Genomic DNA, 27,478 nt, shown 5'->3' with positions numbered 1-27,478 from the left:
CGTTCAGCCCTCTGCCCCTCCACCCTGCATCTGTCAGTCACTCATGTGGCGCTTGGCTCCTTCCCCACCCTCCTGGCCCCTGGGCTGGCATGTGGACCCGTGGGTAGTGCTGACCCTGCCATCTGGTGCCTTCTGTCCTGTCCCTGGTCCCACACGGGGTAGCGCCTGCCCTACGGGGACAGCGGTCAGAGGCCACTGCCCTGTGTCATCTCTGAGGACAGTGACGAGAGCCCCTGGGCTTGGTCGGGGGCCCTTTGGTTCTATGTCAGTCACCAACTCTGCCCTTTGCCCTTTGCAGAGGGTCTGAATGCCGACTACGTGAAGGGAGAGAACCTGGAAGCCGTTGTGAGTGAGGAACCCCAAGGTGAGAACTTAGGGCTCATGGTCTCTTGCTGAAGGGCCGCTAGTCGGTGGGCCAGGCACTAAGCACAGCTTTGCTAGGGAAGCACAGAGGCGTCCGTTTCTAGAATTTCCAGCCAGGGCAGGGGGCTACGGGGTCCCAGGGGTTGCTGTGCTCTGCCCTTGATGAGGCAGTCTCCAGCCTCACGCCACCAGGGGCACAGGGACCACAGCCAGGGCTGTCTGCTGGCACATCAGGGACTTCTGCACACTGTTGGGACCGTGCTCCCTGCCGGCGACAACCGATGCCTCCCACACAAATGCCAATGGAGCTGCGGGGCATCCTTCAAATTAGACCCGTAACTTTTCATCTTGAAAACTGCCACAGGCCCGAGGGAACTCGGCTAAAACACAGCTTCTTATCCCAGCCCTCGGCCCTCCCTGCCTGCCCCTCCTGCACCGAAGCACTTTCTGGGTGCAGGAGCCCCTGGCGATTGGAGGCTTCGTGAGGAGCGGCCAGCCTCTCAAGGCAGATACGTGTCGCAGATACAATGTGCCGGTGAAGATGAGGAGCAGGCGGGGAGCCCGGGGGTGCGTTGTCACTGGAGCTGGAGGCCGCAGTGGGGACAGGCCCGGTGCTGGGTGACGGGGAAAAGTGGCGCACGCTGCTGCTTAGGCCAGGTACCCGGAAGTCCTACGCTGACTGGACTCTGCGGTTCCGGAATAAAACAGAGGAAAACAGACTCTACGGTGGCATTCGCTGTAGTAATTTTTATTTGTTTTTATGGTTATTTAGTTAGACAGCTGGGGAGGGACAGAGAGAGGGAGACCGAATCCCGAGCAGGTTCCGTGCTGTCCGTGCGGAGCCCAACACGGGGTTTGATCTCCCGAAACCATGAGATCGTGACCCGAGCCGCGAGCAAGAGTCGGACACTCAACCGACGGAGCCCCCGCGGTGCCCCCCTCGCTGTAGTAATTCTTAAAACAGCGAGCCCTTCACACGCCTCTACCACTGGCCAGCAAGCCCAGTCAGGAGCATTCCCATTTTCCAGATGAGGAAACAGAGGCTGTCTACAGGGTTTGCCTGGCTTCCTCCTCCTCTCTGGGGATGGAGGGCGTGCGAGAGGGGAGGCTGGCTAGGAGCGGCTGAGCTGCACCAGCCTCTGGACACAACAGGCCAGGAAGCAGGTTTCCGCCCCAGCAGGGGCTTGATCGTGCATGTGTACCTTCCGTGCGGGGTGGAAACAACGCCCTCCTGACCGCTGCCTTCTCTCCCTAGTGAAATACCTGACGCTGCAAACGCAGTCTGCGGAGCCGCCGCCCCCCGACGCGCCCCGGATCTGAGGGCCCCGCTCCGCAGCGGGCGGACATGGTGCCACCGCTTGCGACCGGCTCCTTGTTTCCTCTGGACCCCCAGCTGCCGTACTGCTTCGCTGTCGTCATTGGCTTCTCGTCTTAAGTTTTCCAGAAGAGCTGTGGGTGTGTGTGAGTTTGGCTTCCGTGCCGGCCCCGCCACAGGGGCCCTGAAGACGCTCGGTGTGGAATCCGAGAGCCGGCTCTGGCGGAGAGCCAGCACCAGCCCCGGAGTCGCCGGGCCGCCACCCCCCCAGGGCCAGCCTGTCCCCGGGCCTGAAGGAGCTGGGGGCTGGGGAGACCGAGATGAGGGAGGGTGGGAGGACCTTTTTGCTCAGGGGATGAGACTCTGAACCCAGGGTCGTGTGATCCCCCACACGCTGCGTTGACTCAGCGTGGCCCTGGCAGTGGCCTCCAAGTGCTATCTATGCGTAGGGATCCAGCAAGAACCTGGTTTGCTTGGAGCAAACCGGCGAGCATCAGGTAACCACACACACACACACACACACACACACACACACACCACCTAGTGAGGGTCGGGGTCCGGGGGCAGTGGAGGCGGGGGGGAGGGCGACTTTCGGCCCTTCTTTCCGGTCCCAGCGTTTACACTGCTGGGCTCCCAGACAGCTGCTCCAAGTGGTGGCCTTTCATTTCTTGAAGGGCAAACATGCATGTTTGGATAGTCCTACCCTGAGAGTTTAGGAACCTTCTGGACAAGTAGGAAGCTGTGACTCTCGGGTCTAATTCTTGGTGCCGTCTCCCGGCTGATGTGATTAGTTTTTAGGAATCGTTGATGCATTGAAATGAGTGCTCCCCTTCCACTCTGTATTCTTGTTTAAGCCGCAAAAGCTACAGACATCAAGGACGAGCAGCGAAGCTGGAAGCATGCATGTTGTTTGCTTGAAATTGTATTTGACGTGGCAGGGGGATGGGGAAAGGGACGTGCCCTTGGTTTACTGAAACCTGGCTGAGTCCGTGTGTCCACTTCCCCTGCCTGGCCTGTTCTGAAGAGCCTTTGGGGTGTTATGCTCACTGCGCTAAATACCAGAACCCAGGGCCTGGCTTGTCACCCGGCCCGGAGCTGTCTGGTCTGGGCTAGCTTCCTGGAACGTTCCATTTGGCCCCCATGTGGTCCTGTCCCCGGGAGCTCTGCTGAGGCCGAGCTAAACTGTGGAGCCACCGTCCACTGATAATCAGCGTGTCGTGTCCAAAAGCACTTCCAGAAGCATAGGTCGGCAGGAAGTTGGGGTCCCATAGATACGACTGCACGCGCCCCCTTTCGCCGCCAACAGCCCCAAGCATCGTACGGGCTGTGTGTTAGCGCCCTGGCGTCGGCTGAGCTGGGATGAGGCGAGTCCAACTTGTAACAAAACGGTCGAATCGGGGCGGGCCCTGCAGGTTGTAGAACACACGCCTCGTGTGCTGGGGTTTGCAGCTGTCATAAAAACACACATGGGATGGTCCTCTGCTGCAGCGCGCATCCCCAGGCTGCCCTGCAGACCCATGTCCGTGGCCCTGAAAGGCCCCTTCCCCCAGCGCGACCGTGTGCGTGCGAGGCGGGCGTGTGGCACTGAGGAGACCCCTCTGCGTAGAGCCTCAGGGTCGTCGACTTGGCCGGGCTCATCCCTGCCACGGACGGTGAGGGCCGACGGCCCCACCCCTGGCTGGTGCTGGGCAGCTGTAGAGGGTTTCTGGATCCCTGGCCTGCCGCCACCCAGTGTCCTAGGTGGTAGGACTTGGGCAGGGATCAGGGCGGCGCTGGGCGGCTCCCCCAGTCCGGATGGCTGCCCCGCGAGGTCCCCGAGGCATTTCGAAGGAAGAAAAACAAGGCAGTGGCCGTGCGTGGTAAATTCTCTCCCTGCCACGGGGAAGTCCGAGAAGTCAGTCACGGTGGCCCGGAAGGAGGCTGTGTGTGCTGTGCCCCTGCCCCCCGTTGTCAGCTGTGACTTTACAGGGGGGCTTCTGTGGCGGCGGAGACCCTGCACTCCCACCGCTCTGATGTACAGTCAGTGCTGCGTGCGAGTCCCTTCGCTCACAGCAGCGACTTCAGTTAAGAGACCTGTTTTGCGCTCCCTTGTGAGAACGGCCGTACCCCAGCGCCCGGCCCTCCTGGTGACGGGCCGGGCCTGGAAAGTCACTGGGCCATCTGACTGCAGAGCTTCCGCCCCTCGGGGTGCTGGGCACCAATGCCCGCAGAAGCGTCGCCTCTTGGAACTCTAATTGAACGTTGCATTGACGGCCCCAGGCCTGCCCCCAGATGATGTGGAAGCCCGCGGGAACTAGAAGGGCCAGTGGAGAACACGTGACCCGTTTTAGCTTAACCGGGTGGTGGGGGCGCAGTGTGGATGACTGAGCGCGGGAGGAAGGGCACGTGGTCGCTGGCTGGCGGGGTGCCGTGGGGCCCGCCGAGCTGGGAGTGCCTGTGCGCTTTGTCCGAGGAAGAAGAAATGGAGGCTGGGTCAGAATCCTCTGTACTTTTTGTGTGCTTGTGTTTCAACGTGAATTGTCAACTGTCTTGTGTTTGCATTAAACAAAATGGAACCTAACAGCTCATCGTGTCGTGAAGGCACTTCCTTTGTCCAGTGAGGCTTCTTTCTTGAGGGAGTTCGTGATGAGGAGGTGACCTTATTCCCTTCCTCCGCAGCCTGAGGCATTTCTCCAGAAGGTTCGAGTCCTCCCATGTAACCCGTTGGTGAATGGCTTGGTGTCTGGGCTCCTGGGTAGCTCCTCCGGTACCAGGAGCTGGGGCCCGGAGCCGCACAGGGACTTGCTGTGTGCGAGGTCCACTGTCGGGGGTGGCGGTGTCCGGGGCTGGCTGGAGACGGGCAGAGGCCGTCCCCATGCTCGCCGTCCTCACAGCCGGCCGGGGTCCGGGGCGGAGGCGTGTGCTGTCGCCTTGCTCATTCCAGCCGTACTGCAGGATGGCTGTTTGGGAGCGACGGCGCCCTTGTCCTAACCCTGTGGCTTGGCTCACAAACAGCACAGCCGGACACTAGAGCTGAGCGCGATGCGGCGGGCACTGGGTCCTCGCCCGTGTGTGCCGCACCGGCCACATAGTAAACAGCGGCGAGTCCTCGCACGCACACCCGCCAGGTGAGGCTTCGCTGAAGGAGGTCTCCATGGCCGGCGGGGGGCCGGCACAGCAGGCGGCCCTCCCAGCCTCGTGGCTCAAGTGTCACCGCTGGGGACCACAGCTGCGGTGACTGCTGCAGGGGGGACATGGACCCTAGGCCCTTACGAGAAGGGAGACCCACGGGGGGGCAGCGAAAGGTCCCCAAAAGGCCCCTGTGCCTGCTGTAGACTTGGGGTACGGACCCGGTGCTTCTTGGGAGTCTCCCATTTCCGGCTCTAGGACTCAGGGCCTGGAAAGAGCACCTGGCCCCCTCGGAGTGGCACCTGACTCTGGGGTCCCCGGACCCATGGGGTTAACATTTTCTCAGGCTTATGTGTGAGGAGCGTTTCAGATGTTAAAATCGGAGTACTTACCCAGTTGGGCCAAAACACTCAAGCCGTGAGAGACTGTGTTTATGATTTAGTAAATGAATTAAATCCTGTAAAGGCACTTTATGTCTATTGACTGTGCTTGACACATAAAATAACAGGTATTGAAGGTTTTGTCGTTTTCCGGGAAACGATTTTTCCGGGAAAAATCGGAATTTAAAAAACCAGACCGCGGAGCAAACATATTATTTTAATTACAGATCGAAATACAGTGCATCAGATGAGGCAAATACGATACTGTACCAGTTTTTAAAAATCGGAACGATAAAGGTTTTACATTCTAGTACACTTAAATAAAAGACAAAAAGAACTGCTTAGGTAACAGTATTCAAGTTGTTTTAGAGTTCTGTGCTAGGTACACTCCAGGAGAACGGTCTGTTCTGCTTCTCAATTGCACAGGTGGGTCTCGGGGTCACCTCCAGGGGAGGGTGGCACCGCCTGCTCCAGAACCCCCACCCCACCCTGGGCCACCCCACCGCTGGCTCAGGGGAGCTCCAGGGAAGCCGAGGGTCACCATGCAGCCGCACGAGCAAGCGGAGCTGGGGAACGCACCTGGCAGAGCGGGGGCAGCTGGGGACGATGGCCATGCGGTGGCGAGAACAAACGGAGCTGCAGGGTCTCTGTAAAACGAGAAACCTTTCCGACAGGCAGCTGCGGGACGGGGCAGGCTCGTGTGGGCACACACGGCCGGCGGCAGTAAAGGAAGGGCCGGTGCCGCGGCCCGGGAGGCAAGCACGGGTGTCTGGGGGGAGGACAGGACATTGTGCCATCTCCAGGGCCCTGTTCGAATCACGTGCCAGATGTACCACATCAAGTTGGCGTGAGCTTTGTGCGCAAGGGCTTGCCCAGCCCGTGGAAGCGGACACCTCCTTGTCTAAACGTAAAAAAAGGGCATAGGAAAATAAAGACCGGTTTCTCTTTCTTAAAAATGCCTTCTATGTACACAGCAGTAACTGGTGCAGGAGGCCCCTTGCATGAAGGGGACGGGAGACGTGGTGGCAGCGGTGGGCCTGCCCCCACCCAGTAGTTCAGCTCGAAACGTTTTTCAGGTTGGAGCAAAGAGCTGAAGGAAGCCACGTGGCTGACACGCAGTCTGGAAGTGAACGGGGTGCATTTGAAAATGAAGGATTTACCTTCCAAGGAACTGGAGAGAGACCTGAAGCCCCGCACCCCATGCTCCCTCCCCGTCCCCAGCGGCTAGACCGGCGGGCGGTTCACGGGGTAGGTGCAATAGGCACCGCCACAAACCGCCGGCAGGAGGGGCACGGGTCACAGAACAAAAAGCACTTGACGACGGTGGGAGCGATCCTAGCCACACAAACGGTCAGTGGCTGAAAGTGCCTTCCAGAACGGGAGGACGTCGGGCCCAAGCCTAGAAGAGCAGAGCACAAGCTGCGGTCTCTCGCCTGGGCCACCGGGCAGGACGTCCTCGCCCACTGGAGTCGCCGGAAGTGCCGCCCTCCACACCCCGTCAGACGGAGGTGTGGACGGGGGTGACCGAGTGCGACGGTGACGAGCCCCGCTCGGACGAGGACGAGGCGCGCGTGGCCACCTCCCGCTGCAGGTCCTCCACCCGCTTCTGCAGCTCCGCCTTGACGGCCAGCAGCTCCTTGAGATTCTGGTGAATGGGCATCTGGGGAGGCAGAAACCACCGCAGTGAGCGGGCCTGTCCCCAGGCACCAGGCGCCTTGTGCGATCAGCCTGCCACACCATCTGCCAAGTGTCCCCCCACCCTCCCCCCCCAGCCAGGGGTGGCAGCTGGCGCACTGCTCGGCTGGTTCAGGGAGGAGCAGTCAACTAAGGACACTGCAGAAAGGTGACCAGTGCCCAGCCCCCCTGCCCTCTGCGGTTTTGCATTTTTATAAATTGCCCTGCTGACTGAAGAGTATTAAATCACCACCTTCTACAACCTGAAGTTGTGTTCGTTTTCATCGGTCGCAATAGGCTTAGGCAGCAGCCCCTGGACAGGATGGTGCCGGAAGAGTGGAGCCTCTGGGGGCCCAGCAGCCTCCCTGCACAGGGAGGACAGGCTCTGTGCACAGCACCTCCAGCCCCACCACACTGAGACATATAGGACACCAGGTCTGACTACTGGGGTCACAGCATGTACTCCCTCCCCTAGCAAGCCCAGAGACCCAAGACCTGACCTTTCCCTCCTGGGGCTCCCAGGCTGGGGGTGAGGCAGACCCGGGAGAGAAGGCACCACGTGGGGGGGCTTCTCTCCTTGTCTCTGCCCACTCACCTCCCCTTGTCCCCGATCCAGTGTGCACACGGCAGCCACACGCCTGGGCCCTAAGCCTCACCCAGGCTATGTGATGCCTACCTAACGGCGTCCAGTGGCTTCCTTCTGCGGCCCTGACCTTGGCCTCAAAACCGTGCAGTGTGGCCCCAGCCTGCCTCTCTTCATCTCTCCCCAGGTCCCGCCTCCTGTCCCCTCCTACATTCCAGAATCTTCCAGGTTTTAAAAGACGCCATGCATGTGCTGTCCCTTCTGCCTGTGGCACTTTCCCCAAAGCCTCAGCCAGCTCCCTGGAGACTGTGAGCTCTCCTGTCAGGGCTGCTGATGGCGATCAGCCTCACCGGAAGGAACCAGGAGGCAGACACAGATAAGACACATGGACAGGAGGGAGGGGGAGAGGCAGAGGAGGAGGAGAGCTGGGTGCCTGGGAACCAGCAAGAAACAAACTCTTGAGCAGGCCACAGGAAGAAGGGAACGGACGACAATGTGCATCTGATGTCAATGGCCCCCAAAAGCAAGGGAAAGTTACCTTATTGGCGGCTGATCCCAGAGGCCACCGTGATGTGGGCAACAGCACCCCTCTTAGCCTTGGAGCCTCTTGCAGGATCACTTGGTTCCCAGGGAATCACATGAGGGAACGTTCTGCAGTCAAACTATTGTTACTACCGTGACCTCAGAGAGGGGCAGCCCGTGCAGGGGACTGCACGATTCCACATGCGCCCAAGGCCCGAGACGATTGTCTGACATCTCCATGTTGCATTTCCTCATATGTCCTTTACAATAAATCTGACACATGCTCACTGAGAAAATGCCCAGCTGGGGACCTCACTCAGTGGGTGCTAGCGCGTGTCAGCCACGAGCCAAGAGGGCCCCAAAGGAAACGAGACAGACACCTGGCCCTCCTCCCCACCCAGCCATCTTCTGACGGATGCCCAGGGAGCTACTCTCAGGGCAGCCAATCCAGCCCCCTCCTCCTCAGAGGAAAGGGGCCAAATAGGCTAGTCCCCTGCCCTTTCTCCCCAGCCTGCTCCCCATCCCCACCCATCACACTGACAGCAGCCTTCTCACCGATCCCTTTGCCACAGCCCTCCCCGTCCCCTAAGTTCCATGTGCCTAGTACCACGACGAGCTTGTCCCACGAACCCTGTGGCAGCCTGGCCTGTCCACCTTTCTGGCCTCTGATGCCCCCCTGGGCCCTGCCTGCTCCCCAACATGCCTCCGTGCCAGCCGCATTCAGGACACCTTCCGTTCTCCCTTCCATACTGCATGGTGCAAGGGGAGCACGGAGAGCCGCAGGCCAGCTTTGGAGGGACCCATTTCACACTCGTGCTCCTGCTCACACGAGGTCTCGGCGAAGCTCGGGACCCCACCCACAAGAGGCATCGAGCCACTGATAGGAGGGACTTTGGCCCTGGCCGGTGGGCACCCTTCCCTTCTGTAACTACACGTGCCAGGTGGCGAGAACGTGACAAGCCACGGCTCCTCTGGCCCTTCCCTCTGCCCGGCAGGAGGTCATCAGCATCCCCTGGCGCCCAGAGGCCCACCAGAGGGTCTGGACTTAGAGCAGCGAGGGCTCCAGTTCCCATCACTGTTGTGATGGCCACGATGAAGCTGACTGCTCACACGTGTAAGGACCTGAGCGTGGTCGGGAAGGAAGGCGGCCTGCGGCTCGCAGGGTTTGAGAGACCATGTGGGAGCTAGTGCCGCCACAGCAAGAGCGGGGGCCCACGGGACACCCTTCATTCCAGCAGCAGTGCCTATGCGGGCTTTCTGTGCTAAGGTTCAAGGTAGCCCCCTGACCACCTGTCCTTTGTGTCACCAAGAATACCATCTGGTAACCCTCCCTGAGTGATTTCACAGAAGGGACTTCCCTCCACTCTACACTACAGCCCCTCCTCCTTGTTGCTATGACACACGAAATAGAACCACCCAGGAAAGGACTTGGCAAAGGGCCTGAGGAGGACAGAAGCACATGCCAGTTAGGAGGGAGCTGCAGAAAGGCAGATGCTGGCCTGGATTCTTAAGGAAAATGGACTCGAGCAACTGGAAAGAAGTGCTTAAGGGGCCCCCTGATCTGGCATTCCAAAATAAAGCAGCAAAGGTCGGAAAGAAGTGTAGTTCTGGAAGCCGGCCCCCATGGAAGGAGGGCAGTGCACCTGCACTCAGACTGTCTCAGCTGTGAGCCACCACAGAAGCTGCTGACGGGGCTGGCCACCTCTGGCTCCCGGATGCTTCTGGGCCCACACCCACTTTCTCTCTCACATGTGGCTCTCATTTGGGGGAGGATTCAATCTAATAACAAGCAATTATGGCAGAGGCCTACCCTTGCAGAACACAAAGTCTGAGAAACAAATAGAAATAAGCTGTCACCATAGTCCGATGGACGTAATCTGGAGCTTAGATGATGGGACAGTGGGCGCCAGGGAGGTAGAAGGCATGGAGAGCTGGAGCCATCGGGTGGCCACGGGAAGCCAGTCCCGTGCCCAGTGGGCCATCATGTGGCCAACTTTGGCCACGTGACTAGGGAATGGGGAGTCGCAGGAGGTATGGGTCACTCAGAAGAGGGAAGAGAGAAGGATTCGGGGACCATGCTTATGAGGAGGCTTTCTGGAGGCCATGGGCAATGGTCAGCTAGCTCCACGGCACTCTTTATAGATGCCACAGAGCTAACAGGATGGACACTATCAGCACAGGCAAAAGCAGAAAACATTTGAAATTAGTTACTGATGGCTCACCGGCCACAAATAAAATTGAAAACCTGTATTTAAAACACTAACCACTGACCAAAGAACTTGACTGTATGTATAATGTTTGTTTTACGGAGAAAAGAGCAGAGGAAATACTCAGTGCCATAACACAGGAAGTGGCTAATGGCCCCTTACTCTCGGTTAGAAATTTGCCTGGTACACAAGGACAACAGGTAGGTCTTCTTACAGTAAACGGAGGGAAGTTTCAATCAGGGAAGGTTTCCTAAAGAAGGTTTTCAGAGGACCAGCTCTTGGCATGGTGCCAGGCTGAAGCAGAGCATTTCCAGAGTTGGGGAGGGGGGTTAACAGGCCACCTACAGGGACATGGAGTCCCTCAGACCAGGGGGAAGAGGGGAACTTGAGGCCTGGGTGCAGGGCCTGCTCCGACAGAAAGACAAGTACTGGGCTGGGCAGGCCCTGACCACGGTGTTCTGGAAAATGGTCCAGAGCCAACTCAGAGGGTCTAGAGGAGGAAAGAGCTTTCAATAGGTGAAGTTTGATGGACTGGAAAGCAGCCAGAAACAGGGAAAGAGGCAAGTGGGGAGCAGCTGGGGCGGTGCTGCTGGGAGCAGAACAGGTCAGGAGGGGAGAAGCACTGTGCACACTCAGCCACTTCCTGGAGCGAAACCTACAGTGAGGGAGTTTTCCATCGGGGAGGGAACGTTACCAAAGTGATGGTCCCTCCAAGGTTCAGGCGCCTGGCGACTAGAAAGTGAAACGAAGAGTTGGGTATTCTCCATGGTTAGTGGGACTTGGGGGCGGTTATGGGTTAACTGGCCACGCCAAGTTCCTATGTGGACGTTGTACCCCCAGTCCCACAGAGCGTGACCGTATGTGGAGACAGGTCTTTGCACAGGTAATCAGCTTACGATGCGGCCATCAGATGAGGCCCTGCCCCAATACAACTGGTGTCCTTATAAAAAGGGGAAATGTGGACACAGACGCACACATAAAAGGAAGACAATGTGAAGGCAGGGGGGAGACAGCCAGCCACAAGCCATGAAGTGAAGCCCGGAACAGACTCTTCCCTCACAGCACACTCAGAAGAAAGCCATCTAGTCAGCGCCCTGACCTCCAGGCTTCCCGTCTCTAGGACTGGGAGAGGATACGTCTCCACTGCGTAAGCGCCCCCGTGTGTAGTACTTGGTTAATGGCAGCCCGAGCGAACAGAGAGCCGAAAACACTCCTGAGTAGATGGCGAAGGCACTGAGCAAGAACGAACTACTGAGGAGGACAGAAGCGATGGTGTTAAACGAGGCCCCAGAAACCCGCTCCTGGCAGGCTGCCAGGAAACCCAAAGAATACTCAACCTACAAAGACCCTCAGTAGAAGGTCCTCTGACCCCACAGAAGGTCCTCTGTTCCCCACACAGCTGCCTCCATTGCTCTACCCACCAACTACCACCGATGACACCCAGCCACCGACATGCCACCTGCATGGACAGGAGAGGGCAGGGCAGGACCAACAGGGCACAGGCTTGGGGGAGCACCTTGGGAACCCTAACTGGTGGTGCCTGAACCACAGCCCGGGCTTAGCCACTGGACGCCAAGGGCAAACACAGCTCAGCTGCCTGGTCCTGCCGTGCATCATTCTGCTATTTGTTCCAGTCTCTGGTCCTGCCGTGCATCGTTCTGCTATTTGTTTCAGTCTCAGGAAATGTTATAGTGAGAGTGTGGCAGGGAGGGAGAGACTACCCCTTCTTCAAGGGGTGCCTACCTGCAACTCAGCACGTGGTCTTTTTCTCTTTTGCTACCAGCGTCTACAAACTCACCAAGTCACTGGAGAGACTAAGAGTCCAACACAGTAACCAATATTACTTCATCCATACACCTTTAGCAAAGACAGAGGTGCTAAGATGTTTAACTCTAAGCCAGCAAACGGCATCTGGGTTGGTGTATGAAAAGAAGCTGCTAGAGGCACATGGGTGGCTCAGTCGGTTAAGCGTCCACCTCAGCTCAGGTCATGGTCTCACAGTTTATAAGTTCAAGCCCCACATCGGGCTCTGTGCTGACAGTGCCGAGCCTGCTAGGGATTCTCTCTCTCTCTCTCCCCCTTCCCTGCTCCCTCTAAAATAAATAAACTTCAAGAAAGAAAGAAAGGAAGGAGACGGAGGAAGGGGAGAGAGAGAGAGAAAGGAAAGAAAGAAGGAAAGAAAGAAAGGAAAGGAAAGGAAAGGAAAGGAAGGAAGGAAGGAAAAAAAAGAAAAGAAAAGAAAAGAAAAAGAAAGAAAGAAAAAGAAAAAGAAAGAAAGAAAGAAAAGAAAAAGAAAAGAAAGGAAAAGAAGGAAAGGAAGGAAAGGAAGGAAAGGAAGGAAGGAAGGAAGGAAGGAAGGAAGGAAGGAAGGAAGGAAGAAAAGCTGCTAGAACATGAACGCAGAGCACTGAACCCTGAGAGGCGAGGGCAGAAGTAGAGCATGTCCATCCCCAGCATGAACTCATTTCTAAACCACCATCTTTGCTCAGAAAGATACACTCTTTTGCGAAGAACAAAAAGATACCTGAGGTCTCATTCGTGGGTTCCATCGCACATAATAGTTTACCCATAGTTCCAGATGACTCAGACTAGCAACGGGATATAAGACATGGTTTTCATAATTCACAAAGAAAGGATTCGAAAATTCTTCGAGCTGGCTATTGACATACGACCATAAAGATACAGTCTTCGTATATACATCCTGAAAAACAAAAAAAAGGAATACATTGAAATAAATTCACCTTTTTTTTTCAGATTCTCAAGAATCTGTATTGCAGAGAAAAAGACTTGAATAAAAGGAGTTCAGACACTGAAAAAGCGTAGAACATTTACTAAGCCCCAGCCCCATCCTTAGTGCTATGGCGTCACCTCACACAGGGGAGGACATGAAAACGCATACTAGTTACTGTCCTGGAAAAACATATTGCTGAGTTGAGGAACATCTGGGGACTGTGTGTGTGTAGAAGGCAAAACGAGAACTTTCTAGCAACCACAGGATGATGAGAATTTTCTAGCAACAACAGGATGATGGGGCCCATCGATAACAAATACATTTTTTATTTCCAGTTTGCAGTTTGCTTTTGTGACTCTTAATATTGAGGGTTGGGGTAGAATTCACAGATAAGATTCCTTTCACTGGAAAATCATGGATGGACATCTGGGGAAAAACCTGTCAGGGTGGCAGGCCGGGGAAACCTTACATAGAGAAGTAAATATATCATTAAATTCTATCTCCCCACCTCCCAACCTTCGAATACACTGAATAGAAATGCTGGAACTATTGGTATTGCTCATGTGAATGAAAACCTACAGGCACAGGAAGGCAGGTAAACATGGAACATGGATTGAACACAGTGACAAAGTCAAAATCAGAAAACCGCAAAAGCCAGCTGACTTCCTTACAGGCTATCTAGACATAGAAAATTCCGTCAGGACCTTTTCATATTTTATATTTTGTATTTATAAGAGAAACGCCAGCAATAATTCACAGGACCCTGAATGGCCAAAACATTCTTGAAAAAGGAACAAGCGTGGAGGTCTCACACTTCCCAATTTCAAAAGTTACTACAAAGTCACAGTAATCCATACGGTGGTGCTGGCCTAGGATGGATAGATGTGTGGAATCGATGGAAGAGAACAGACAGTACAGAAATAAGCCCTCACATATACCGCCAACTGAATTCCAACAAGGGCACTGAAACAGTTCAATGGGGGAAAGAGAATCTTTTCATCAGCAGCATGTGAATGACAGGTTAGCCATGTGCAAAAGAATGAAGTTGGACCCTTCCCACACATCGTACACAAAAAGGAACTCCAAGATGGATCACAGACCTAAATGTGAGAGCTAAAACTATAAAAATCTTAGAAGGAAACACAGGCTCAAATCTTCATGACCTTGAGTTAGGCAACGGCTTTTGCACATGACCCCAAAAGCACAAGCAAGAAAAGAAAATAAAGTGGACCTCATGAAAAGTAAAGACTTGTGTTTCAAAGGAGACCACCAAGAAGGCAAAAAGAAAATGCACAGAATGGGAGACGATGTTTGCAAACCATGTATCTGATAAGGGACTTGTATATATCAAGAATTCATCGGGAACTCTTACCAGTCCCTAATAAAGAAAACCCAACTAAAAACTGGGCAAAGGATCTGAATAAACATTTGTCCACAGAAGATAAACAGATGGCCAATAAACACATGAAAATGTGCTCACAATACCATTGGTTAATTGGGAAATGTAGATCAAAACTCACAATGAGCTACTCCTTCATACCCACTGGGATGACTAGAATAAAAAAGATACACAACAACAAACATCTACAAGGATGTGAGGAAACTGGGTCCCTCAGACATTGTTGGGGACAATGTAAAATACTGCAACTGCTTTGGAGAACAGTCTCTGGGTTAAACATACACTTGCTGTAGGACTCGGCAATTTTACTCCTAGGTACATACCAGAAAAATGAAAGCATAGGTCCACATGAAACCTTGCACATTTGAATGTTCCCAGCAGCATTATTTGTAAGAGCCCGAAGTGGAAACAACCAGAAGTCCATCTGCGGATGACTTAGATGAACAAAGTGTGGTGTCTCCACACCGCGGGTATTACTGAGCCATAAGAAAGGAACAAAGTACCAACGCCTGCTAAGACTCAGATGAACCTTGACGACATTAAGCTTAGTGAAAGAAGCCAGTCACAGGAGGAGAAATACTGTTTGATTCCATTCATATGGAATGTCCAGAACAGGCGAATCCATACAGATTGAAAGCAGATCATTGACTGCCAGGGGCTGGGGGAGGGAGGGACGGGGAGTGACTACTAATGGGAATGGGGTTTCTTTCTGGGGTGATGAAAAGTTTATGTGGTTTAGGAAATTAGATGGTGGGGATGGCTGCACACTCTGAATATACTAAGGACCATTAAACTGTACACTTTAAAAGGGTGAATTGTATAGTATGTCAATTCCATCTCAAGAGAGCTGAGTTTTTAAAGAGGATATTTGGTTAAAACAAAAGAGAAGACCGTAAGTGTTTAAATTCTACATATGAACTTCATTTTTCTGTTCATATTTTAAAAATAGCTTTATTGAGATAGAAGTCTAATACCATGAAGCTTGCTCTAAATTTTTTCTTTTTTTTAAGAGGTTAACAGGTCTCTATCACCCTGGGCCCACAGGAATGTGGATCTTACCGGGATCACTACAGAAGCCACAGGGAGGTTTCAAGCAGGGGAGAGGCTCAGGATGGGACTAGAGTCAGGGAACGCGGCCCTGGTTGCTGGAGGTCAGGAATGACTGAAGCACATTTCCCAGCAGCTGCCTTAGTCTGGCCGCGAGACCGTGGGGGCTTGCACTAGGCTGTGGGGCAGTGACAAGGGGGGACCAGCTGTGGCAGCTGGGGGCAGGGTGAGGAAGGAGGCAAAGGTGGCTCCTGTGCATCTCGAGGAGCAGGGGTGCCCTTTAGGGACATGTAGAAGGGCAGAGGGAAGAAGAGAATGGCATTTAGATCCTGAGAGGAGACAGACAGCGACCTAGACAGAGGACAGAGTTTGGGGAAGAAGACGACCAGGGACTGGGCCCAGGCAGGCTCCCAGCTGAGAGAAGGGCTAAAGCGAGGAGACTGAGTGGGGTGCAGGCAAGGAATGAGGGGTGACAGCTGTGGGGAAGCTGCAGAGGGAGGTGGGTGCTAGCAACCCACTATTTTGCCTGAAATTTGACAATGTTCTAATGTACTTAGCCCACAGGCATTGGCCCTTTTCTGTTAACCAGAGGACACTCTAAGGTGCCTTTGCCTAATGCTTCCTCACTTTTGATCATTTCTTTCTTTTATCCCAAAAAGGAAAGAGCGGAAATAGAACTCAGAAGCTCAGCAGCTGCTTCATTATGAACCTGATGGAAAAGAGAGTCTGGCTTGCTCCTCAAGAGAAGTTCTGGGCTCATCTACAGACTTCACCTTCCTAGGCCTCCAAGTACCTTTGTGCCCAACGGCCTGGAGAACGAAGGGCAGAATCACATCATTTTGGAGTTAGTGCAGTAGAAAATAGAAAGTACATGAGCTTGGGATTCAGGGGGTCCAGGGTTTAGAACTAAACCTACAAGAACTGAGAGACGTCAGAGAGCTATGGGCTTGCTAGGCCCCAGCCCCCAGCACCCACACAGTAAGAGGCTCGTGTCAGGCCACCTGGAGGATTAAACACATGCACTGGGGCTGCTGAGGCCTGGAAGGGCATCTAATGTAATCTCTCCATTTACGCACGGCAGCAGGGCTAGACCCAAGTCCCCTCTCCACCCAGTCCCCCTTTTACAGTGGCACCTCATGGGAAAGGCACCTGAGTAATTGGGAAAGCAATAGACACTTACCTCTTTGAGCCGCTGCTGTTCACAGTTGCACAAAAAGGTCCCAAAGAGACAGCTGTAGAGGTGATCCAAAATCGTGATCAAGAACAATTCATTGAACTCGAATGCTGAAGGAAACTTAAATGGAGAAAGAAGGTTTAAAGTTCAATTTCTAAAACATAGTGGTACTAGTTGTCTGTGAAAGACCGCTAAAGTACAACTCGGAATACAGTCCAAGATGAAAAGGAAGACTGAGCCCATGTAGAATTTAACTTCCTATAGTTTCAAGTCCAAGCTTATAGATCTGGCTGAGAAACAACCTGAAGTAACAAAAACTGTACTTTTCAATGCCTGAATAAGCATCGTGCAGCTTCCACTTCTTGTCATGCTGGCAGAACACAGCCCACAGTCCCCCTTCTGCCAGAAAGCACTAGAAAACTGGGTAGAATACATGAAGCAGCTGTTTTCAGACACTGGCAACAGGCAGCAGGAGGCCATGACCCCACCCCCAGCACCAAAGGGAAAAAGACGAGTCAAGTCCAACTCCTGTCCCAGCTTTCTACCTGGGGTACATTCGGAGTCACAGAGAAGGGAGGTGGGTTCCCGGGCACAGCATATACCAAAAGTGATTCACGAAGAAACAAAATCTATTCTCTACTACTCATCGTTAATAACCTTCCCACAGAGACAACTCCAGGAACATACATCCCCGTGATCCTTCCTAACGTATAAATAAACTGACCCCCGGCAACATATACAAAGGGTAGCACAACATGACCCGGCAGGGTTTGTCTCAGGAATGCAAGGCTGGCTTAACATTTGAAGATCAAGGTTAAAAAAAATAATAACTACTGTAATTCATCATATTAACAGAATAAGAAAATGACATAATCATCTCAATTATCGTTTTAGGTCATTCTTAATGGGGTTTTGCCAAATTCCAACAGAGACTTTACCATTTTTGGGACATCCTAGCCAGTAGGTGTCATTTAGTAGCCGTGAGGAGACGGTCTGGAAATGACAATAATGATTAATGATAATGATGATGATCCTAGCGGCAGGCAAGTACTGGCTGCCTCCCATGTGCCAGTAAACATAGTGAAATATTCATTACATGCTGAATGATGCAGAGCCAATTAGAACTAAACCAAACAGAACTACCCAGCATGTTTTTATTTAACTCACTTTACAGTATCAAACCATTCCCCAATCAGAGTGACATTTGCACACGATCATGAAATCCTGTCATCTCTAGAGAGACGACCAGGGTTGCCGATAGCCTTATTACTTTACGAGGATAGGGACAAGCTTCCTGATTAGAAATAATGGCCAATCCAGGACTATCTACGCTCTACCTGAAATTGTTCCCTTCCTCACCAGGCTGTTTATTACATTAGCCAACTTGCAGAATTCTGCTCAGCTATCTTGGATTCAGATGTGCCTCTCTCTCCATCCTAAGGATTGTTCCCATAGAAACATACAACTGTCTTCTGAGGAGCCCCATCAGAATACTGCTTCTTTAGAAACCTCTGGAAACTAGCTATGGTGGTTGTTCTTACCAGCACTCTTGTTCTTAGATGAACTAAATCAACTAAATCTGGCCAAAATGCTAAAGAAAGCTACTGATTAATCTGAGCCTTTAACTTGCAACTCTGACAATGGCCTCACATTCCAAATGGCTATCTTTTAATAATTTTTTTAAAATGTTTTACTTATTGTTGAGAGAGAGTATGAGTGGGAGAGGGGCAGAGAGAGAGAGAGGGGGACAGAGGATCCAAAGCAGGCTCTGTGCTGACGGCAGCAAGCCTGATGTAAGGCTTGAACTCATGAACCAGAAGATCATGACCTGAGCCAAAGTTGGATGCTCAATCGAGCTACCCTGGCACCCAACAAATGGCTATCTTTTTTTTTTTTTTTTAATCTTTATTTTTGTGAGAGAGAAAGCATGTGAACAGGGGAGGAGCAGAGAGAGAGACACACACAGAATCTGAAACAGGCTCCAGGCTCCGAGCTGTCAGCACAGAGCTCAACGCAGGGCTCGAACCCACGAACCGTGAGATCATGACCTGAGCTGAAGTCAGATGTTCAACCGACTGAGCCACCCAGGCGCCCCATCAAATAGCTATCTTTTAAAAGACCAAGTACATCCTGTCCACTTTTCCCAGCATTTTTCTTTTTTTTTTTTTTCAACGTTTATTTATTTTTGGGACAGAGAGAGACAAAGCATGAACGGGGGAGGGGCAGAGAGAGAGGGAGACACAGAATCGGAAACAGGCTCCAGGCTCTGAGCCATCAGCCCAGAGCCCGACGCGGGGCTCGAACTCACGGACCACGAGATCGTGACCTGGCTGAAGTCGGACGCTTGACCAACTGCGCCACCCAGGCGCCCCTTCCCAGCATTTTTCTATGTGGTTTAGTTACGCTCTATGCATAAATTATTGGCACCACAAAATTTATGAATTTGAAGCAAATATATAACATTTATGTACACTGGAGCTTTATTAAATCAAGGATAGTAATGGAAGATATAGATTTTCAAACATTTAAATTATATGTTTATTAGCAGGACAGCAAAGCTTCTATGGGCACTTTTTTTTTTTTTTTTTTTAAGTCAAATGAGTCTTTATTCCTAACCCTGAGCGCTCGTTCTGAATCTGGGAGCTTGGTTGGATGTATTCTAGTACCACTGACTACAAGCCTTATTGTGGCCAAGTGGGTACCAGGTAGAGGAGGTCAGAGTGGGTGGGACTCTGCCTAAGGCCATCAGCCCCTGCAAAACCAGAATGCAAGAGCTCTGCTCATGTTCCGTCAGGACTGCTATTCACCTTCAAATGGCATTGTGGCCTTACGCTCAGCTCCAAAAATATTTCATTTAGAGGAAGTAGCAACAGCTAGAGTAATAAAAATAAAAGATTAAATGTCATGACTCCGATTTTGTTTTGGCCTGTTGTCGCAGAAACTATACCATATACCTAAAACGTATGGTCTCAAAAACTCCATAGAAATCCATAATGAAATTCTACACCTCTTGAGAAGGGTAGAGAGTCCATTAAACTATGGCTATTGTAGAAGGTTGGAGACTCTTTTCTGAAGAGTCCCCTCAATTACTCTGCCCTTAGATCCTTTTCTATCAATTTGTGTACACAGGCTAGTTCATTTTATCCTGAGATTTCTAACAATTTCATGAGGATTTAAGCTTCCTTGATTTAGCAGTAGGCAACCTCCAAATAAATTAATCTTATTACATTAATGCATCTTTTCTAACAAGCTACATGTCTCATCCACTTGTGACTTAACTGATAGACTAAGCAGTGATATTTCTTCTTCTATTGCATTAACAACATTGTTTTAAGAGACATTAATTATACGCATTTCACGGACAGAATCTTAGAGCTGAGAGGCATCTGAAATCTAATCTACACCCCTTGTTTTCTTAAAATCCAATAAACAGCACAAAAAATATATAGATTGGACATGAAAATAGGCACTAAGCAGTATTGAGAATGGAAGTCAGTTTGAGGATATCACACACACACGCATGCACACACCCCTGGGCATTTGGGAGGGAGAAGCTACTTAACATCAGAATTATTTTTTGTGTTCAACCTTTTAATGTGATTTTTCTAAAAGGCATTTTATACTTTTTTGTTTTGACCTGAATGTAACCATCATTTAATTTTGTTACCAGCTCAATCAATTAATACAAACAGCAAGAAGTTCATGGTGCTACATTACAATAAGACCTCTGGCCAGTCTCCCGGCTTTCTGAGTATGTGTTCACTGTCAACTGTCACTCATCCTGTCGATGTCGGTGCCTACCTCTCTCTGAGACCCGCCCCCCTTCACCGGGTCTTCCCTCCAACTGGCTGCTCTGAACCAGTTGTGACCTCGCACTCAGCTAACTGAAGATCCCCATCAGCTTGGGGAAGTGGGCCTAAAAGTAAGAGGAAGTTCTAAGTGCAGGCCTGAGGACTCACATTCTGTGAGATCTCCTCTCGCTGATTAGAACCTACCCACCACCCCCTTCCTTTTTTATTATGTTTCTTTTATTTTTGAAAGAGAGCACGCACATGCACTCACACGCAAATGGGGAGAGGGGGGAGAGAGAGAATCCCAAGCAGGCTCTCCACTGACTGATGTGGGGCTCAAACTCACAAACCATGAGATCATGAGCTGAAGTCAGACACTTAAGCGATTGAGACACCCAGGCACCTCTTTTCTTTCTTGTTTCTGAAAGTATGCCACTCTCTCTAGATCCTTGCTTCTGGGGGAGATCTGTGGGAAATGCAGACTCTCAGGCTTCGGGGCCCAGACTCACAAATCAGAATCTGCATTTTAAGAAAACCACCACGTCCAGTGCCATGTGAGTTTTCATCTCTAAGTCCCCAAGGGAAGCTGAGGCTACTAGCCACAGGACTGGACTAGGACGGAGCTCCCTGCCTGGATGCTGGCCTTCTACCTCACTGGTACCACAGAACCACCTGGGGAACTTTGCAGAACCACACACACCCGGGCTTCCCCCTAGGACCACGGGAGGAAGGGTCTGCAGGGGCGGGGCCAAAGCATGTGCATCTTGACAAGTTTCCAGGTGCTGACAGTAAGCCCTCAGGTGGAGAGTGAGGTTGGGGTGCCCTAGATGGCCCTCGAGGAATCGCTGCCACAAGTGGTCCAGGCTGAGGCAGAGCGGGGCAGCATCAGCAGTGTGGTGGTTCTCTCCTGCCCCCAACACCCCCCCACATCAGTACAGAGGCTCACAGTGAGAGATTTCACAGACGGTGGTACATCGGGCACTCTCCGGGCTCAGGGAGGCAGAGGTCCTTTAAAAAGACCCTAAGGTGTTGGTGCTGATGTGGTCAGGAATCTCAGTCACGAGCACCGTGGCTGCTGGTGGAGTCACTAGAGGTCGCCAGCAGTCTTTCCGGCTGGCCCCCTTCACGTGACTAAAGCAGCTAAGGCCAGACCTCTGGGCCAACAGGAAGGAGAGGGCCCAGGCCATGGTTCTCCACCCTCGGACTCCTTCCCCACACAGGCACTGGGAGGACTCCTGACCTCTTATTCTCTCTGTGTTGGTCCCTTTGCGTCTGCGACTCTTTGTCTCTTCCTCTGTGTATCTGTCTCTTTCTGTCTGCGTGTGTCTCTGCATGTATATCTGTGTGTCTCTGGCTTGCTCTCTCCTCACCCCGCTCTATAGGTCACTCTATCTCAGTTCCTCTCTCTGGCTTGATCTCCTGTCATGAGGGTAAGACCCCAAACTTGGGCTCGGATGTTGGAGACTAGGGAATAAATAGCACATGCCTCATGGCAGTCCATGCTTTAAGCCGAAGCCATCAGGACCCACCCAGCTCAGGGAAGGATACCTGCGTGGCCAGCTTGCTTCCCAGGGCTCCGTGCACTGGGGTTTGGAAACTAGGCACCCAGTAACTAAGTACCAGCAACTCCCTATCTGTCATCACTTCCTGGACACTCCTTTACTTCACTGACTCTGCACTGGGGATGCTGTGGCCTGGAGTAGGTATGGAGATTCCTGAGTTGCGGGTCTAACACCCCCCTCGTGGGCAGTTCAGTCACATCCCCATTTCTAACACCTGGCTGAATCTTCCTGTACCCAGTCAGCTGGGAACTCTCACCCTGACAGGGGACAAGAGCAGCAGGAGGACTGGAGCACAGCCGGCAGACAGGATGACCGACAAAAGCCATTGCACAAGGAATGGAACTTTTGTGGTGAAGTTGATCATTTTTAATTTTCTGCTTATACTTCTAAGTGAATTAGAATCAAACTGAGCTAAATAACGGAAGGGGTCCTGTTTTCACATACATACACATGTCTTCATTTTGAATGAACATGAAGGTTTATATAATCTTAAACTGTAAGGTCAGAAATATACTTGAAATCACTCACCTGTCTTGTCATTTGCCAAACACAATCAATAAACTGAAGAAAAATAGGGGACCGGTCAGCATCTGCGTGGTTGTCATTGCCATGGCCCACTCTCTGAAAAGAAATAAGAGGTTAAGCATGTTAATGCAGGCCACACTCCTCCATAAAGTCACTTAAAATTGCCTAGTGGCAAGCATCAGGTGTCATTTGTACGTCCCAAGGCCTAACAGAATTCTTGGCACATAATAAGCACTCAACAACGTTCACTGAATTGAACTGATTTCCATTACTCTTAGGAAACAAAATTTCACTGTACTGTATTTTCCCATGTTGACGGTTTTATAATTTTACTTTACTGTAGTTGAGATCAAGAAGTTACAAGCAAATAGCCAGTAAACTTTTCAGTCCAAATGATGGGGTCAAGCCCAGCCACCACCACAAGGGCACAGTGTCACTGTGAGACTACCAATTAGCAGCTCATGAAGCGCATTACGACTCCATTGTCTCCACAAGCGTAAAAGCAGGTTTTCCCATTTTTCAGAAATGTCACGAAGTGTGAGAATCAAAATAATAATCTACAAGCTTTAACCAATTCTACAGGACTCAGAAAACCCCCAAATCTCACACTTGAAATGGTGGTGGGGAGTCCTTGCTCAAGGAAGTCCAGTATTGTATTCTGTTTGCAATTTTGAGATATACTTGACATCCAATGTTATATTTCACACCTTGTGGTATTTTTTGAACATATTAATAGATTCGTAGTAAAAGGTAAAAGGATTTCAAACATAAGTAGGACAAAAACATTGAAAATGTCAGGTTAAAAAACAGCTCCAGAATGAGCATTCTAAGAGAACGCTCAAATAATCTGATAAGTAAGCAAAAGGATAAGAAAGGAAAAGAAAAAAAAAATCATGAAGATACAATGCAACCAGCATAGAGAAAGTGCAAGAAACACTGGGTCTCTGAAACTGCCAGCAGGAAAGACATAAAAACAAGGAAATCCACGCCTCGCAGTTACAGCATATGGTCTTTCTTTTCTACTGGTTTGTAATTGTGGTGAAACACACATGACATCAAACTGACCATCTCAACCACGTTTAGCATACAGCTCAGTGTTGTATGAAGGACATTCACATTGCTGTGCAACCATCGCCGCCATCAATCTCCAGAACTCTTCCGTCTTCCCAATCTGAAACTCTTCCCCATTAACACTAACTCCTCCTTCCTGGCACCAACCATTCTACTTTCTGTCCCTATGAATGTGACTCGGTGACCTCTTAGGAGTGGAATCATACAGTAGATGTCCTTTTGTGACTGGCTTCTTTCACTCAGCAGAAGGTCCTCAAGGTTCATCTGCGCTGTAGAAGGTGTCAAACTCTTTCCTTTTTAAAGCTGAATACTACTTCCATTGTATGGACAGACCACATTCTGTTCATGCGGTCATCTGTCGGCGGACACTTGGGTTGCTTCTACACGTGCACTATCGTGAGTCATGCTGCTATAAACATGGGTGTGTAAATATCTGAGTCTCTGTTTTCACTTCTTTTGGGTCTATACCCCAAAGCAGAATTTGCTGGATCATATGGTATTTTTAATTTTTTTGAGGAACTGCCATACTGTTTTCCATAGCAGCTGCATCAACTGCCTTATTTCTGCACTTCTCCTTTACAGAAATAACTTGTAGAGCCTGCTCTTCAGTATTTAAGGCACCTTGGGAACAGTTTGGCGTGACCGCTCACAATTTAAGATTCATCCTTCTACTAGGCATTTATTGAATTCCTATGGTGGATGCAAGGCATCTTGCCTGGCCCTTGGAATTTCAGCAAGTTTCACGGTGTCCAGTAGAGGCCAGGCTCTTGGCTACACACCTGATGCACCAAGACAAATGAGATGCAGTACTTGTGCTAAATGAGTAATTCCCTCGTGGTCTAGTTGAGAGAAAGACCTGTAAATAACAAGGGCAATAAAATGTTCTAAGGGTTTCCAAGTCTGTGATGGGTATCCGGGGGCCACAAAGGAACAAGTGGCCAACGCAGGATGGGGTAGAGAGGGGACAAGGAAGGAAAGTCACAGTCACGGGGGAGGTTTCATTTGAGATAAACCATGAAGGATGGAAGGAGGTGCCTGCTTTCCGGCTGGCCAGAGGTACATTATAGTAGAAGCAGTGGGAACATGGAGGGGGGGATGCCAAGGGCACCGTAAGTAGCTGGACATGAGGAAAGGTGGAAGGGGGTGGGTTGGGGGGCAAAACAGGGCTGGAAAGGTGGACCAGACCAGATCACCAAGGGCCTCAAATGTTGAGCTGAGGAGTTTGCCCACAACCCCACAGGCCACGGGAGGGCTCGGAGAGATTCACAGTGGGCAACAGCAGATGGGCTTCTTGGAACACTCCATCTGGCTGTAGCAAGGACAAGGATTGGAAGGGGACACAGGTGATAGAGAAACTAGTTAGGCTGCCATCATAGCCCCAAGGGAGATGGGCAGGCTAGAAGGAAGGGGGCATCAGTGGCACTGAGGACATGGCAGACTGGAAATACACATATTTAAAGATGAGTGACCAGTCGGGATCACTAAGGTATTAAGCATGCAGAGAAAAGAGAAATGATCTGAGAACTGGGCCCCAGGCCTGTCCCCCAACACCACGAGGCTGGGGAGAGAAGGAGGACCAGAAGACTAGAGGAAATTCAAAAGGCTATAGAGACCTAGAAGCCAAGGGAAGAAAAACAGTTTCCAGAAGAAGGGAAGAACCAACAGCCTCCAGTGCGCAGGCCAAATAAGAGAAGGACTTGGCAAAGTGGCAGTCATCGGTGGTGGTGACAAGCAGCTTCGGGCTGGAGTGGGTGTTGTGAGGAGAAAGCCTGGTGAAGTGAGTTCAACACAGCCTGAAAGGAAACAGCAGTAGTGGGTACAGACTACAGCTGTGAGGGGCTTTGTTGCAGAGGGGGCAGGTATCTGCTGTGACAGATGGAGGGGAAAGTCGGGTCAAGAGAGGGATAAATAGTGGCAGGTTTCTAGACCAGTAGGACCCCTCTAGGCAAGAGGGGAAATGGAGGCAGGTCGGTGGCAGGTTAGAGAGTGGTCTGGGAAAAGGTGCAGGAGGTAGAAGATGGAACAGGGGGGCAAGGACAGAAGTGGGCCTCAGACAGGAGCTTAGACAGAACTCAAGGGAAGGGAGAGTAGAGGGAGGCAGCAAGAAGGTGGCTGCAGGATGGAAACTGCTGTGTGGATGCCGGTTCAACCCTCAATGGTTGGGTGACCTCGGTCAGATAACTCCTACTCCTGAAATGTCAGTTCCCTCCAACTGCCAGTTATAGCAGCTGCCGCTCAGGGTCATTATAGGATTGAAGCAGATGATACGTGCCACGGTGCTGGATATACAGTGCCACTCAGTAAAGTGAAGCCATTAACAATCCTAGGATCTCACTACCATCGCAAACCCCAGCGTCAGCAAGTAGGGATGGGAGAACGTGTGCACATGCCCTGACGCGTGCTGTGCAGGGCCGCTACTGGAGTCTCAGTAGGTGGCCTTTAGCACTGCCCACCTAGTCAAGGGCCCCTGCCGGCCTCCTGTCTTCCAGGACACACAGTGTGGAGAGGAAAGGCGGAACAGAATGCCCTGGGAGCCTTCAGAGATGGTCAGATGCAAACATTGGGGAAAACTCCACACTCTCTCCTCTCCCAGGGAGAAGGAACAAAGGAGTTCGCGATAATGTTTAAAATAAGCACAGGATCTAAAAGGTACCCAGCACGGGCCAGGCCCTGTCTGAGCACCTGATGTACACAAACTCCCCTCCTCTGTACAACACTCCACTTCGAGAAGGGAACCAAGGTGCGGACAGGGAAGGCATGTAGCTGAGGACCGGACAACAGCCCCCAAAGGGCATGTGGCTCAAAGCCTGTGGAACTTCCTTTCCCTCTCCTCGTGGACAGTGCACTTGGTACCCCGTGGTGGGAGCCACTGAAGTTCTCCACTGCTCGTCCTGCTTTCTAGAAGTGGATCTGAATGTGGCTTCAGGGAGTTTTCCAATGCACAGTTAAGATGAATCCCCAATGGCTTAAGGCCCGAGAAGGACGAGGAACAGCCATTTGGACTAAAGCACAAAAATATGTACCAGATGATGGGGGCACCCAGTTGGCTCAGTCAGTTAAGCATCCAACTTCGGCTCAGGTCAGGATCTCACAGTTCATGGGATCGAGCCCCGCGTCAGGGTCCATGGTGACAGTTCAGAGCCAGTTTCAGATCCTCTGTCCCCCTTTCTCTCTGCCCCTCTCCCACTTGAGCTCTCACTCTTAAAATAAACAAACTTAAAAACAAAAGAACACCTACCAGATGACCCAGTAATTCCACTAAAAGTGATATACCCAAGTGTGAAAGCAGGCTGTTTTGTGCTGAATTTTGTACTGCCCCAGTTCCTGTCTTGAAGCCCTAACCCCCAGGGCCTCAGAATGTGACTATATGTGGAGATAGGGTCCGTAAAGAGGTGATTAAAGGGAGGATGGGAGGGTAGGCCCTAATCCAATCTGACTGGTGTCCTTTTAAGGAGAGGAAATTTGGACACAGAGAGAGACACCAGGGAGGTGCACACAGAGGAAAGGCCACATGGAGACAGAGTGAAAAGACAGCCACTTACAAGCCAAGAAGAGGGGGCTCAGGAGAAACCAACCCTACCAGAACCTTGACCTTGGACTTCTGGCCTCCAAAACTGTGAGACAATACATTTCTATTGTCTGAGCTACTCAGTTTGTGGTACTGTGTATGGCAAAAACTTGCAGGCCAATGTTCATAGCAGCATTATTCACAATAGCGTACTGCTGGAAATAATTCAAGCATCCACCAACATAAATGAATAAACAAAATGTGGTCTATCTATATAAGGGAATTCTATTCAGCTATGAAAAGGAATGAAATTTTTACATAGGCTAGAATATGGATAAGCCTTAAAACCAGTGTGTTTAATGAAATAAGCCAGTCACAGAAAAACAAATATTATAGGATTCCACTTATATGAGGTACGTAGAACAGGCAAATTCAGAAAGATAGAAAGCAGGTTAGTGATTGTCAGGGGCTGGGGGAGAAGGGAGATGAGAAGTGACTACTTAATGGGGTGGAGAAAT

The 27,478-nt window shown here is 51.3% G+C and overlaps 2 protein-coding genes across 12 annotated transcripts in view; one reads left to right on the top strand and one right to left on the bottom strand.

Moving 5' to 3' along the window:
* The window catches only part of CD99L2 (CD99 molecule like 2), a 97,495-nt gene extending 93,257 nt beyond the window's left edge, over window positions 1-4,238 (top strand). For 2 of the 3 annotated variants that reach the window (XM_045472178.1, XM_045472177.1), the window contains 2 exons: window positions 299-364; window positions 1,619-4,238. In XM_045472178.1, the coding sequence (XP_045328134.1) occupies window positions 299-364; window positions 1,619-1,683 (131 nt within the window). In that variant the 3' untranslated portion in view covers window positions 1,684-4,238. The remainder of the gene's footprint in view (window positions 1-298; window positions 365-1,618) is intronic. The other variant, XM_045472179.1, reaches the window with a different exon arrangement.
* Window positions 4,239-5,369: 1,131 nt separating this feature from the next.
* MTMR1 (myotubularin related protein 1) overlaps window positions 5,370-27,478 on the bottom strand; it is a 65,399-nt gene continuing 43,290 nt past the window's right edge. For all 9 annotated transcript variants that reach the window (XM_045472173.1, XM_045472175.1, XM_045472171.1 and 6 more), the window contains 4 exons: window positions 22,385-22,477; window positions 16,510-16,623; window positions 12,677-12,853; window positions 5,370-6,826 (listed from right to left, as the gene is read on the bottom strand). In XM_045472173.1, the coding sequence (XP_045328129.1) occupies window positions 6,665-6,826; window positions 12,677-12,853; window positions 16,510-16,623; window positions 22,385-22,477 (546 nt within the window). In that variant the 3' untranslated portion in view covers window positions 5,370-6,664. The remainder of the gene's footprint in view (window positions 6,827-12,676; window positions 12,854-16,509; window positions 16,624-22,384; window positions 22,478-27,478) is intronic.

Source organism: Leopardus geoffroyi, chromosome X (genome assembly GCF_018350155.1).
Source record: "Leopardus geoffroyi isolate Oge1 chromosome X, O.geoffroyi_Oge1_pat1.0, whole genome shotgun sequence".
In the NCBI taxonomy this organism is placed as follows: domain Eukaryota; kingdom Metazoa; phylum Chordata; class Mammalia; order Carnivora; family Felidae; genus Leopardus; species Leopardus geoffroyi.
Note: the sequence above shows the minus strand (reverse complement) of the source record. Positions and strands in the feature narration are given on the sequence as shown.